Raw genomic sequence first — 15,554 nt, 5'->3', positions numbered from 1 at the left:
AAGGTATCATGTTGATGCAAAATTTGGTAGACAAAATCAACACCTTGTTTTTACTTTGATGGAGTGCTGTGGTCATGTTATTTTTCTGCACTATTGAGGGGCTTATAGGCAAACGCCTGATATTGTGTGTGTCTGACAACATTAGAATACCCCTGATGATAATAAGGCTCCTGCTGAAGCCACCGCTATGCTGCTGGATTGCTGCGCTAATAGTGAGTGATTTATCCCAGTAATTGTAGTTGTCATAGCAGCTACAGATAAGGGAAAAATATAATTAAAAAAAATGCATATACACAACCTGGAGGGAAAAGTCTATACTAACAAAAAAAAGCAAAAACACACAAACAAACAAAAACTAAAAACAAAAACTTAAGGCTCTGTGCGCACTGGGAAATGAAATTTCCTTGAGAAAATTCCGCATGCTCTCAAAGATTACCGCACCCGCGGTAAAAAACCGCGGGAAACCGCACCCGAAAACCGCATGCGGTTTGCCGCGGTTTGCTGCGGTTTTACCGCGGTATTATTCGCGGTATTGCCGCGTGCGGGTTGGGATGTGCTTTATTGCATTCAATGCAATAAAGCACATTGAAAAAAAAAAAAGTCATTTAATTCTGAGATAGTAGATAGATAGATAGATAGATAAAGAGACAGAAGAATAGATAGAGGGATAGATAGATGACAGATCGCTGCATTTCCCACGGTCGGCAGTGAGTTCACATTACCAGCCGTGGGAAATGACCGGTAATTACCTCTGCTGTCTGCTGCATTCAGCCTGTGTCTGTGACAGTCGCGGCTGGATGTCAGCAGTGCAGGACCTGTGGATTACGCCGGAGCTGTGGATTACGCCGGAGCTTTGTTTGGGAGGGGTTAATAAAATGGTGAACGAGGCTTGTTTGTTTTATTTAAAATAAAGGATTTTTGGTGTCTGTGTTTTTTCACTTTACTTACGGGTTGATCATGTCAGCTGTCACATAGACGCTGCCATGATCAAGCCTGGGGTTAATGGCGGTGGTCCCCCATCACCATTAACCCCTTGTATTACCTTGCCGCCACTGCTACACGGCGGCAGGAAGAGCCGAGGACACGCCGGTATTGCCGCATAATGCATGCGACAGTGCCGGGGCAGCTGCGGCTGATATTCTCGGCTGCGGGAGGGGGAGTGAGGCGGGGGACATTAACCCTGCCCCTCTCCCTCCCCAGCCTGAGAATACCGGGCCGCCGCTGTGTGCTTACCTCGGCTGGACGGTAAATATGCAGCGGAGCCCACGTTCCTTTTTTTTCCTATATTTCCGTTTTCTTTCTATGTGTCTGTGTCTATGTGTTCTATGTCTGTGATGTGTTCTATGTCTGTGATGTGTTCTATGTCTGTGATGTGTTCTGTGTCTGTGATGTGTGTGTGTGTGATCTGTGTGTGTGTTTACTCTGCACGGCTTCCTCTTCCTGTAATGACATCACTTCCCTGCAAAACCGCAAGCAAGTGATGTACATTACCGGAGGTAAACCGCGAAATACCGCAGGGAATAACGCAGGAAAACGCAGTGAACCGCACAGAATTTGCTGCCTGCGTTATTCCCTGCGGGATTTCATGATTAACATTGGAGTCAATGGAGTGAAATCCCGCAGCGATGTGCGGAAAAGAAGTGACATGCACTTGTTTTTGCTGCGGGATTCCCGCAGCAAAACATGCAGCTGTCAAATTCCGCCCAGTGCGCACAGGATTTTTTTTCTCCATAGGATTTGCTGGTGATTCACTGCAGAGATGTTATGAACATTTTCTGCAGCGAAACATGCAGCAAATCCGCGAAAAATCCGCGGCAAAATCCGGTAAGTGCGCACATAGCCTAAATGTCCCACTTTGCAAACCTTTCAACAGTCTTTCCTAGATCACCATCACTCATCCAATTATCGTTTTGAAATGAATGTCTTTATATCTTAGGCTACTTTCACACATCCGGTTTGAGCAGTGCGGCTCAATCCGGCTGTGAAACCTATGCAACGGATGCGGCGAAAACACCGCATCCTTTGCATAAGTTTTTACATGCGGCCCGTCTGATTTTTTTTCCCGGTTGCGGCACTCTACTGAGCATGCGCAGTGTAAGAAACCGCATGCGGCGGCCGGATGCGTTTTTTGCCGCATCCGGCGTCCATAGGCATGCATTGAAAAATGTGCCGCAGCGGCCGGATGCGGCGCGATGCGTTTTTCTTTGTCGGAGCAAAAAACGTTGCAGGCAACGTTCCATCCGGCCGCGGCATCGGCTAAATCTGCCGCATGCGTCAAAAACCGGACCGAACGCAAGCCCATGCGGCACAATACGGCACTAATGTAATTCTATGCAAAAAAACCCGCAACCAGCGGCAAAAAACGGTTGCGGTTTTTCTGCAGAGCGCCGTATTGTGCCGCAGAGCAAAAACCGGATGTGTGAAAGTAGCCTAAATTACCGTACTCGTGTGTATTGTTATTCCCTCCCTCCACAAAAATTCAATAACAATATTTTGAAGAAATTAATGTCTGCGCGAACTATTTTTTGGTGAATCGTCTCTCTGATTACACAAATCAATCAGGCACTACATTTTAAAAGGGTAGTTAAAACAGCACAAGACTTATTTGTACAAAATTCAAAGACATTTTACATTCTGTGCTGGCCCCTTTCCTAAAAAGTGAATTGGGTTTATCAAATTACCGTGGGCAAGGAAAGATCCGTAAATTTACTGCAACTTACACCAGAAACATCGTGAACATTTCTAGTGTCAAATGATTTTGTTTTCAGCCCAAGAGGTGTAACAAATATATTATGAGGCTTTATGAAGTTCCCTTTAAAACTATTTGTGAAAGAAAATATTTTATCTATACAGTATATAGATATATATGTATATGAGATTAAAGATATAGATAGATATATAGATAGGTATAGATATAGATTATTTATATATATATGTATATATATATACACACTAGCTGTAGTACCCAGCGTTGCGCGGGATAGTAACTTTCTGTCTTTCTCTCTTTGTCTGTCTCTTTCCCCGTCTGTCTCTTTCCCCGTCTGTCTCTTTCCCCGTCTGTCTCTTTCCCCGTCTGTCTGTCTCTTTCCCTGATCAGTAAGCATTTAAAAATGACATCTATATTAAGTGATTAGAGTTAGGTAATGAATTTATCTATTAGTACCCAGTTTCCCCAAAAATAAGACCTACCCCGAAAATAAGCCCTAGCATGATTTTTACAGGATTTTTGCAGTATGCTTGAAGTATAAACCCTACTCCAAAAAGAAGCCCTAGTTACAATCAGGGTCGGCGTTAGGGGGGAGTCAAACTGCGTAATTTCTCAGGGTTCCCACCCTCTTAGGGACCCCAGCATTTCTATTCCGAGAATAAGATTGTTTATTATTATTATTATAATTATTAATAATAATAATAATAATAACAATAATAATATTTATTCATTTATATAGCGCTATTAATTCCATAGCGCTTTACATACATTGGGAACACTGTCCCCATTGGGGCTCACAATCTAAATTCCCTAACGGTATGTTTTTGGCGTGTGGGAGGAAACCGGAGAACCCGGAGGAAACCCACGCAAACACGGGGAGAACATACAAACTCCTTGCAGATGTTGTCCTTGGTGGGATTTGTACCCAGGATCCCAGCGCTTCAAGACTGCAGTGCTAACCACTGAGCCACTGTGCCGCTCTTTTGTGATAGGTAGATAAAAAGATGGATGGATAAACATGTTTCACGGGGTTTGGAAAGTTATGTTGATGTTCTAGAATGTGATGACATGATATTTGCATAAATGTTGATTTTTTTTTTGTTCAAGAATAAATGTGGATTATTTTTCATGGAAAAAAAAAAAAAAGAGACATCCCATAAAAGAAGCCCTAGTCGATCTTTTGGAGCAACAAAGGATGAGCTGTCTCATTTTCGGAAAAACACGGTATTATATCATATGTAGCTGCAGGTGAACCACATCTATAGAAATCCATGATGGTCCATAATAGACAGAAATTTAGTTCTCACCTGCAAATTATATCCCAAACAGATCCTTGCTGCAATACATGCGGGTCTCAGGTGAAGAGCCTTCACAAAGTCTGCCCGAGCGCGCCTGGTGCCCTCTTTGTGCCCATACTCCATGTATGCATTTCCACGGCCAACGTAGCCCTCCGGACTCAAAGGGTTTATTTGTAACACTCGAGTAAATGCTTGCACAGCCTCTTCGTACTGCCGTAACCTGGTAAAAGACAAGTGTACGAGTCATTACAATTTATCACACAGTAAAATAAAAAAAAAAAAGAGAATTTTGTTTACTTACCGTAAATTCTTTTTCTTATAGTTCCGACATGGGAGACCCAAACCATGGGTGTATAGCTACTGCCTCCGGAGGACACACAAAGTATTACACTAAAAGTGTAGCTCCTCCCTCCGAGCATATACACTCCCCGGATGACAAATCCAACCAGTTTAGTGCCAAAGCTGAAGGAGGACATCCACCCATAAGTAGAGATAGAGTAAAACCCGGAATAACCGGAACTTCTGTCTACAACAGCCGGTGAAAACACACGGAACAAGAAAGCTGCCAACAGGCAACAGGGAGGGTGCTGGGTCTCCCATGTCGGAACTATAAGAAAAAGAATTTACGGTAAGTAAACAAAATTCTCTTTTTCTTTATCGTTCCTTATGGGAGACCCAAACCATGGGACGTCTCAAAGCAGTCCATGGGTGGGAAATAAACAGAAACTGAGAAGTAGGCGAAACCTAACTTCACAAATGGGCGACAGCCGTCCGAAGGATGCGTCTGCCCAAGCTCGCATCTGCCGAAGCATGAGCATGCACTTGGTAGTGCTTCGAAAGGGTGTGCAGACTAGACCAAGTGGCAGCCTGACAGACCTGCTGAGCCGTAGCCCAAGAGGCACCGACAGCTCTGGTCGAGTGCGCCTTAATCCCCGGCGGGGGAGGCATCTGAGAACATTGGTAGGCATCGGATATGGCCGACCTATCCAATGAGCTAGGGTCGGTTTAGAAGCCGAGAGACCCTTGCGCTGACGTGTGGTCAGCACACAAAGAGAGGTGCACCGCCTAAGAAACAGCGGTGCGTGACACATAGATCCGGAGCGTCCGCACCAAATCTAAAGCATGCAACGCTTTCTCAAAGCGATGCACAGGGGCCGAACAAAGGGAAGACAATGAAATGTCCTGGTTAAGGTGGAAAGGAGACACCACCTTAGGGAGAAGGCCCGGAGTTGGACGGAGAACCACCTTGTCTTGGTGAAAAAAAAACCAAAAAGGGTGACTCCGAAGAGAGCACAGTCAAATAAGAGACTCTCCTGAAAGAAATTATGGCCACCAGAAAGACCACTTTCTGTGAAAGACTAAACAACGAAACCTCCCTAAGAGGCTCAAAGGGGGGTTTCTGTAAGGCCATGAGGACCAGAGTAAGGTCTCAGGGATCCAGAGACCGCCGGTAAGGCGGAATGATGTGAGATGCGCCCTGCATGAAGGTGCGCACCTGGGCCAGTCGGGCGATATGCCGCTGGAACAACGCTGACAGAGCCGAGACCTGTCCCTTGAGGGAATGAGGGACAGACCTAGCTGCAGGCCGGACTGTAGAAAGGACAGGATGGTCGGCAAGGAAAAAACGGCCAAGGAGCATGGCCGGAAGAACGACACCAGGACAGGAAAATTCTCCAAGTCCTGAGGTAAATCCTGGCCGAGGAAGACTTCCGAGCCTGAGTCATAGTGAAGATGACCTCGGAAGGAATGCCTGAAGCCGTAAGGATTCAGGGCTCAAGAGCCACGCCGTCAATCTGAGAGCCGCAGAATTGTTGTGGAAAACGGACCCTCTGAGAGAACGTCTGGCCGGTCCGGGAGATGCCACAGCACCTCTACGAACAGACGGAGCAGGTTTGGGAACCAAGCTCGCCTGGGCCTGGGGCGATGAGTACGACCCGACGGCCCTCCATTTTGATCTTGCGCAGGACTCTGGGCAAGAGAGCTAGAGGGGGAAACACGTAGGCCAGACGGAACTGGGACCAATCTGGAACCAGCGCGTCCGCTGCCAAGGCCTGAGGATCGTGGGAGCGAGCCACGTAAACCGGGACCTTGTTGTTGTGCCGGGATGCCATTAGATCCACTTCCGGAGTGCCCCGCCTGCTAAATTGACCGGAACACTGCCGGATGCAGGGCTCACCCGCCGCTGTCCACGGTTTGACGGCTGAGATAATCTGCCTCCCAGTTTTCTGCGCCTGGGATGTGGACTGCGGATATGGTGGACTTGGAGTCCTCCGTCCACTGAAGGATATGTTGAACTTCCAACATTGCTAGGCGGCTGCGAGTCCTAGGACTACAGCCCTGATTTCCAGCACATTGATCGAGAGGGCTGATTCGGACGGAGTCCAAGTGCCCTGTGCTCGGTGGTGGAGAAACACTGCTCCCCAGCCGGATAGACCGGCATCCGTGGTGAGAATCACCCATGACGGGGCCAGAAAGGAGCGTCCCTGGTACAGAGAGAGGGGCCGAAGCCACCACTTAAAGAGAGCTCCTGGTCTGTGGCGACAGAGCCACCAGCCCGTGCAAGGAAGAAGTCCCTTGTCCCAACAGCGGAAAATGTCCAGCTGCAGGGGACGCAGATGGAACTGGCAAGGGGAACCGCTTCTATTGACGCCACCATCTGACCCAGCACCTGCATGAGGTGCCTGATGGAATGACGGTGGAGCCTCAGCAGAGAGCGAACCGCCAGATGAAGAGACTGCTGTTTGACTAAGGGCAGCTTCACAAGTGCCAGCAGAGTCCCGAATTGCATCCCTAGGTACGTAAGTTCCTGGGTCGGGGTCAGAGTGGACTTGCAAGCGTGGCGAGAGTGAGCGAGACACTCCGCTGACAGTCTGCACTGGATGAAGCCCTGACTAGAAGGGCGTCCAGGTAAGGAATCACTACCAACCCCTGGAGGAGCAGAACCGCAACTGGTGAATACACGAGGGGCCGTGGCTAACCCAAGGGGAGAGCCACGATTGGAAATGTTCCTCTCCGATTACAAAACGTAGCCAACGCTGGTGTGAAACTGCGAATGGCACATGCAGAGAGACATCTCTGATGTCGATGGATGCTAAGAAATCTCCTTGGGTCATTGACTGATCGCAGAGATTTCATGCAAAATTGCCGCACCTGAACATGCTTGTTGAGAAGCTTGAGATCCAGGTCGGAAAGCACCGTCCTTTTCGGGGACTAGGAAGAGATTTGTGTAGAAATCTCAGAACCGTTCCCAGTCGGGAACTGGTACAATTACTCCATTGGCCTGCAAGAATGCCACGGCCTGTGAGAAGGCGGCGGCCTTGGAGCAGGGGGGAGTTGTCAGAAAAAAATCTGTTTGGCGGCTGGATAGAATTCTGTTCTGTAGCCGTGGGAGAGGGTAACCCACACCCACTGATCGAAGACGTGTTGCAACCACACGTCGCCCAAGAGGGAGAGCCTGCCACCGACCAAGGACGTTACTGGCGCGGCCAGATAATCAAGAGGAGGCTGCCCTGGTGGCAGCAGCTCCTGCCGACTTAGGACGCGGCTTCATGCGCCAGTTGGTTTACGGACCTTGGCTGAGTTAGTGGACGAGGCCGAGGGCTTAGAGGACGACCAGTTAGAGGAAACGAAAGGAACGAAACCTCGACTGGTTCCTGCCCTGGAAGGTTTCCTGGGTTGTGGCATGGAAGTACTCTTCCTGCCAAAAGCTTCCTTAATAATTTCATCCAGTTGTTCACCGAATAGACTGGTCCCAGCAAAAGGGAGTCCAGCAAGGAACTTCTTAAGAAGCATCTGCCTTCCACTCTCGAAGCCACAGGAACCTGCGGATAGCAAGGGAAGTAGCCGAGGCCACCGCAGTGCGGTGACAGTCTCCAGCTATAGGATGAAAAGACTGAAGCCTGGAAGTTAAGGCAACCAATTCGGGCATAAAGGCCCTGGTGAGGGAATGCATCTCCTCCCGAGAAGCAGAGATGGCTTTGAGAGCCCGCACTGCTGCAAAAGATGGGGAGAACGAGGCCCCTGCCGCCTCATATATAGATTTGGCCAGAAGGACAACCTGGCGGACAGTGGGATCCTCAGAGAGGTGCCGTCAGCCACTGATACAACTGTCCAGGCTGAAAGTCTAGACCCCGGAGGGTCCACCCTTGGTGAGTGAGCCCACTCCTTGACCACCATTGGTGGAAGGGGGAAACAGTCATCAGAACCACGCTCTGGGAAGCGTCTGTCAGGACAGGCTCTGGGCTTGGTCACAGTGACCTGAATGCTGGAGTGGATAAGGAACACACTCCTTGATCTCTTAGGCAAGGTATACTGATGCTTTTCTGCCAAAGAGGGGTGCTCCCCTGATACAGGCGGACTGAGGTCCAGTACAAATATAATGGACGCAATCAAATCATTAGCATCTGCGTCACTTTCGGACAGATCAATAGGGTACATGGAGAGCGTCCGAGCCCCCAGTAAGTCAGAAGTACGCTTAAGAAAGCGTTTGTCAGGACAGGCCCTGGGTTTAGTCACAGTGGCCTGAAAGCTGGAGTGGTTAAAAAAAAACGTACTCCTTGCTCTCTTAGGTGAGATAAACTGGTGTTTTTCTACCAAAGAGGCCTGTTCTTCTGACACTGGAGGGTTAAGGTCCAGAACGGAGTTAATGGACGCTATCAAATCGCTAACATCTGCATCACCATCGGTATCAATGGGGTACATAGACGAAGCGTCTGAGCCCCCAATAAGGGCATCTTCCTCGCCTTGTGACTCGGCCCGTGAGGCAGAGCCGTGGGACGAGGAAGGAGAGGAGTCCCTGCGTCTCCGTTTAGGAGGACGGGGTCTGGGATTAGATGAAACAGACTCTGTTAGCTCTGCAGAGCGAGCTGGAGCAGCAGAGGCACCCTGAGAAGGGGGCTGATGCATGCTTAGCAGCGTCCGAGACAACTGTCCAATGGAGTCTGCAAAGGACTGGGAAATAGCATTGGAAAAAGATGCTACCCAAGCCGGGGGTTCAGCCTGGGGGGACTCCAGGCTGAGGCACCACCACATTAGAACAGGCATTACAGTGTGGGTCTGTGCTCGGTTCAGCAATTGAGCTTGCATGCAGTGCATATAGCGTACAGCCTTGGAGCCTTGCTCCTATTGTGAGACATGCTGCTGAGGAGGAGGTTCTATAATAAAGAATTAACTCCTTCAGAATGCCCTGAAAGTGTATAAAAGTGCACAACCAGAGGTTGTGACTTACCATACCGCTATTATGTGTGCCCTCCGGATTCCAAGCCTGGACCCCCAGCCAGATAGTCACTCCTTCTGCAGTGCAGCCAGCGCCGACCAGTGTACTAAGAACGCTGAGAAAATGGCGCCAGAGTGAGGGGGGGGGGGGTTAAGCCAGGAGCGGGAATCGGAGGGCTAAGGAGATGTACAGGGGAGGGAATCATCTCCTCAGAGAGGAGTGTCCTCCCCTGTGCAGAGCGGCCGGTGGGCGGCGCTGCAGTGTCCCCCTGCATGACTGACATGCAGGGGAACGAAACGAAACTAGGCCGCGGCTGAAGCCGGGGCCTAGAGTTATGCATGCGGCCGACAATCAGGCATCATCGGCGCGGTTCTCAGTAAAAACCGTCGAACCGGCCGGAAACACAGTAAAAAGCAGCATTATTAAAGTAAATCACTGTCCCCCCCAATAAAAGTGCCCCACATTGCAGAAGGACCCTCTGAATAACGTCTCTATACTTAGCTTTGAGACGCAGGGCCCAGTCCCTGGGTGGGGTGGGGGTTCAGTGCTCCGTCCAGCAGGGTCCTGCAAAAGGGCTGCGGATGGAGGCCGGTCTCCTGCAAGGCAGTGAGAACCGTGTTGGCTCTAACTTCAAGCCAGAGCCCCTAAGGGATGGTGAAGGAGCGCGGCATGAAGGGCTCCTGCCCTGAAGTCAACCTTAACAGCACCGCCGCACAGGGGGGTGAGAAGGGACATGCCGGGAGTCCAGTGGACCCGCTTTTCTTCCAAATCTTTAGAAAAAAAGAAAAATCAAAAGAGGATGCATGTGTGTGTGTGACCTCCTGAACACAAAGCATGAAACTGGTTGGATTTGTCATCCGGGGAGTGTATATGCTCGGAGGGAGGAGCTACACTTTTAGTGTAGTACTTTGTGTGTCCTCCGGAGGCAGTAGCTATACACCCATGGTTTAGGTCTCCCATAAGGAACGATAAAGAAATAAAAAAAATCTGAGAAGGCCACACGCTAAAACAACTGATTGTAGAAGACTGCTGACTTCTAAAAGGAAAGGGCTGTACACAGCTTCTCGAGTTCCCTTGATACTGACATTTCAGTTGTTGAAATTTATACAGCATGTTCCTCATTTAGAATTTGTGAAATTAAAGGCTTATTCCCAAAATTACAATGTGATCTTATAATAATGTACAGTATTGTTTGGTTTAAAAGACGCACCAGATTATAAGACGCACCTCAAATTTAGAGGCAAAAAAATGGAGTCCATCTTACAATCCGGTGGTGTCTTACTGGAAGCGGGCGGTAGCGGTAATGAAGCGGGGTTACAGGAGGCAGTGGTGGAATAGGGCAATGCTGCAGGCAGTGCGGCAGGTGACCCAGATGCTCACTGTGGGGCAGGAAGGCAGGCAACTTCCAGAAACAGTCGGCGGTGCGGGTTTCAAAGAAATGGCGACCGGAGTCGGTGAGTGCGCAGATGGAGCTCTCAGCTCAGGATCTCATCCGCGCACATGTCACCACCGGTTGCAATTTTCCGTTAGTCCACTGCTGGGATATCAATGGGCCGGAGGCAGCGCATGCGCAGATGAGATCTTGAGACAAGAGCACCATCTGCGCATGCACCCACTCTGGGCACTATTATTATTGTCATTATTATGCTCTGCTCAGCTCCTGCGACCCCTCTTCACCATCCCAGGTAAGTAACGTTCGGATTATAAGACGTGCATTTTATAATCTGAAAAATACAGTACATACAAATTTATTAATTTGTGACAATATAGCTCACATGTAAATCTGACCAGTTTTACACCTATTATTCAACAAATGATGCCCCTCCAACTAGGGCAGAATTGAGCTATGTTTGTTACCTGCAGCCGGGAAGGCAGTCATGTGAAAACTGCAAATGCTACTCTGTAAAAACATATGGCAGAAGATAAGCCTTTGCTATATGCATCAACAGACTAGCATTTACTGTTTCATATCAATAATCTATCAGCAGCAGACACAACGTAGCTCAGCTATGCTTATCACATGCTCCGTAGTGGAGGAGTGCAGAAGAGTTGAGCTTTGAGGGGAAACCAGCTACCAATGATACAAAATCACACAGGCAGCTATACTGATGTAGATGGCAGAAGATATGATCGGTCAAGCAGGATACTGGACAAGAGCAGACAGTGCCCAGGGGTATCATGTGAATTCAAGATTCATATTAGCTTGATGATAACTTAGAGAAGTGTGGCTCATCAGGAGCAAAGAGGAGAGTCAGGGGCGGAGCATTGAGAAGAATAGCAACACCCATATAGTGGCAAATAGAGATATACAAAGACACAAGGGTACAAGAAAGAAGCTTTATGTTGGGCTTAGTTGATATATAAACAATACTGTATATATGCATTTAGTGTGCTTGAAAAAAGTAACAAGATTTTGAAAACAATCCTTTAATTATTAAAGGCTACAAAAATGATTAATGTTTAATGAACCCGTGGGCCTGCAGATAACCTAATTCATGGATGCACAACACATCATTCTTTGCAAACACCCAGATATCTTTGGCAACCCTCTATTTGGGAGGGTCATCTCTATGTTTAGTAGTAAAGAGAGGAAACCATGTCTGTGCATGAATGTGGCTCTCTCCATTGTAGTTTATGCGGGATATAAAACACATGGCCATTTATGTAACGCTCATGCACTGCAATGAAGATAGCTGGGCTTATGTATGGTTCATTACTTTTCTCTGCAGTGTCAAAAAAACACAAGACTCATATTCTATGTATAAGTGAAAATATTCCAACCTGACAGCATAAAGCGGGCTTTACACGCAATTTACACGGAATTCGTGACGCACATCAGGCCTAGTTAGCGACGTAGTTGCGTGTGAAACGTACGAATGACCGCTAACGATCTAAATTACTCACCTAATCGTTGATCGTTGACACATCGTTCTAATCCCAAATATCGTTGCTGGTGCTGGACGCAGGTTGTTCGTCGTTCCTGAGGCAGCACACATCGCTACATGTGACACCCCGGGAACGAGGAACAACATCGTACCTGCATTCTCCAGCAACGAGGTGGGCGTCACATTCATGCGGCTGCTCTCCACCCCTCCGCTTCTATTGGCCGGCTGCCGTGTGACGTTGCTGTGACGCCGCACGAACCACCCCCTTAGAAAATAAGTCGTTTGCCGCCCACAGCGACGTCGCTAGGCAGGTAAGTCTGTGTGACGGGGACTAACGATATCGTGCGCCACGGGCAGCGATTTGCCCGTGACACACAAACGACGGGGGCGGGTGCTTTCACCAGCGACATCGCTAGCAATGTCGCAGAGTGTAAAGCAGCCTTAAATATCTGATCAGTGGAGCCCATCACTTATCTTATATTTATGCTGTTAGTTTGGAATACACATTTAAGTTTTAATGCAACCCTAGAGAGTGGTTCAATGTAAAAGTGTGACTTATGGGCCAAAAATAGTTGTGTACCCCACACCTAATGTGTATAGGGGCATCCTAAACCTCCCCTGCATGTAATATTACGTGAGAGATGAATCATGCATGCTTAATTACAACACCCAATGTAATTCCTCTGGGAAATAAGTTTCTTTCGTGACTTTTGCCATTGAAAAATACATGCGCGCTCAGTCAAGCTAAGAGTGCATGTTTATAGGGAAGGTCAGAAGAGACAGTAAGCTATCTCCTATATAAGATCTATGGGCACAGTTATCAAAGTGTGACACGACAGCCTAAGTAAAACAAAACAAAAAAGTATTCAGCACTCAATAGCAAATTCCATGCAAAAAGTGGTGTTGTCACGATTCCGACGTGCAGAACATTCTGTGCCGTTCTGCTATGCTCTCCTGCTTATGGTGCAGAGCATTTTGCAGGATGAATGCTCTGCTGGTTGTTTCACAAGCACTGGGTTTCACACTGGTCCTGGGAGGTGGTCTCGCAGATGCTTCTCATTCCCGGTGATTGCTCTGCTTCATTAGGGTGCTGATGGCTCCCATGGTGCTCTGTGTTCAGATCTTGGTCTCTCGACTCCAGACTGCTGCTTACCCGTCTCTGCCTCTCCTCCCTTGTGTCTGTTGTGACTTCCTGGCTTTTAACCTGGGACTTCCTCCTGACCACATCCTCGTCTGCTCCCTATATTCTGTATGTACTCTCCTGGAACCCTGACCTTCGGCTTGTATTTTGATCTCGTCTCAGTCTGCCCTCCTGGTTTGATCTCTGCCTGTCTGACTACTTCTACATTTACTGCATACAAGTAGTGTCTAGCGCCACCTTGTGACAGTCATCACAGGTGTGTTTATTGGCCCATATTAACAGATGGAAACATTTTGGCTCCCAAGCTGGACAAAGAATCACTTGCTCTTGAGTTGAAACATTAGCAGCAGATGGCATGGAATGTATGGTAGCCTTAAGGCCCCGTTACATGCAACGACATCACTAACGAGATGTCGTTGGGGTCACGGAATTCGTGACGCACATCCGGCCTCGTTAGCGACGTCGTTGCGTGTGGCATGTACGAGCGTCCGCTAACGATGCAAAATACTTACCAAATCATTGATTGTTGACACGTCGTCCATTTCCAAAATATCGTTGCTGCTTTTGGACGCAGGTTGTTCGTCGTTCCTGAGGCAGCACACATCGCTACGTGTGACACCCCAGGAATGATTAACAACACCGTACCTGCGTCCTCCGGCAACGAGGTGGGCATGACTTTCATGCGGCTGCTCTCCGCCCCTCCGCTTCTATTGGACGCCTGCCGTGTGATGTCACTGTGATGCTGCATGAACCGCCCCCTTAGAAAAGAGGTTGTTCGCCGGCCACAGCGACATCGCTAGGAAGGTATGTGTGTGTGACGGGGACTAACGATATTGTGTGCCACTATTTGCCCGTGACGCACAAACGACGGGGGCGGGTGCCATCGCTAGCAATGTCGCTGCGTGTAAAACCCCCTTTAGAGAAAAAAAATGGGTATACTCAAGAGAGCAGCAGGAATACAAAAAGAGTACAACTACCCAATCTTGATTTAATGACTGGCCCTCTTTGAGGGTCTGAACAGACAAAAGACTGGTTTTGCTGCAATCTTCAAGGCTGGTGGCTAGCAATTAATTGATCTATGTCCATAATATAGCAATGTAACAATGGTGACAGGAGCGGAGATGTAATTTGCCACGTCCGTATCACATGAATCCCATGAGCTCTCGTGGACACCATCAATCAATAGGTATCTAGTGCACGGTAGATTATTTATACATTTCTACCCTTAAGTTACGTCAAGAAGCTCAGTTCTTCACACAAGAAACTCCTTAAAGAAAAAATCACGTCAGCACTGAATAATATTCTAGGACCTGATCCCACGGTTCCTCAAGATGATCTCACAAAAATCAATGTCTGAGCAAAAATCTCAGGGGCGAGTCGGGGAACAGGGAGTATTTTCCTACACAGGCAGCAACATGTAACTGTAGATACTTAAATAAATGGATCTATAGGAGCAAAGGACAGTAATGCGAAAAAATAATTTGTGATGCACCAACTTGTCTACTCCTCATCTTCTACGTTTTGGTTTGGAGGGAAATACCTGTGATGACAATTCCCGACAACCTGGTGGATCTTCTCATCAGCAGGAGTCTTTATAACCACAGCTTTAAAATCCTGTTACAATACAAAAGTAGATGTTAGGCTAAGTGTTTACAATGACAAAATAGTGCTGTCATCTGTTGTAAGGAAGTTTTGGGTTTTTTTTGTATCGCTATTTCTTAATGTTTTTGTGATTGTGTGTTTAGAATTGTGTATATTTGTAGTCTAACTAATCACATCCTCATTAGTGTTGAGTGGGCACTACCATGCTCGGGTGCTCAGTACTCGTAACTAGTGATGAGCGGGCACTACCATGCTCGGGTGCTCAGTACTCATAACTAGTGATGAGCGGGCACTACCATGCTCAGGTGCTCAGTACTCGTAACTAGTGATGAGCGAGCACTACCATGCTCAGGTGCTCAGTACTCGTAACTAGTGATGAGTGGGCACTACCATGCTCGGGTGCTCAGTACTTGTAACTAGTGATGAGTGAGCACTACCATGCTCGGGTGCTCAGTACTCGTAACTAGTGATGAGCGAGCACTACCATGCTCAGGTGCTCAGTACTCGTAACTAGTGATGAGCGGGCACTACCATGCTCGGGTGCTCAGTACTTGTAACTAGTGATGAGTGAGCACTACCATGCTCGGGTGCTCAGTACTCGTAACTAGTGATGAGCGGGCACTACCATGCTCAGGTGCTCAGTACTCGTAACTAGTGATGAGCGGGCACTACCATGCTCGGGTGCTCAGTACTCGTAACTAGTGAT

The 15,554-nt window shown here is 48.1% G+C and overlaps 1 protein-coding gene across 1 annotated transcript in view; it reads right to left on the bottom strand.

The window, feature by feature from the left end:
- The window catches only part of LOC142258517 (uncharacterized), a 163,936-nt gene that overhangs the window by 42,967 nt on the left and 105,415 nt on the right, over positions 1-15,554 (bottom strand). The window contains exons 17-18 of the mRNA XM_075331139.1: positions 14,787-14,860; positions 4,015-4,225 (exon numbers count right to left, since the gene is read on the bottom strand). Of these exons, the coding sequence (XP_075187254.1) occupies positions 4,015-4,225; positions 14,787-14,860 (285 nt within the window). The remainder of the gene's footprint in view (positions 1-4,014; positions 4,226-14,786; positions 14,861-15,554) is intronic.

Source organism: Anomaloglossus baeobatrachus, chromosome 12 (genome assembly GCF_048569485.1).
Source record: "Anomaloglossus baeobatrachus isolate aAnoBae1 chromosome 12, aAnoBae1.hap1, whole genome shotgun sequence".
Classification (NCBI taxonomy): domain Eukaryota; kingdom Metazoa; phylum Chordata; class Amphibia; order Anura; family Aromobatidae; genus Anomaloglossus; species Anomaloglossus baeobatrachus.
The sequence above is the reverse complement of the archived record's forward strand: the minus strand, read 5'-3'. Positions and strand labels throughout refer to the sequence as shown.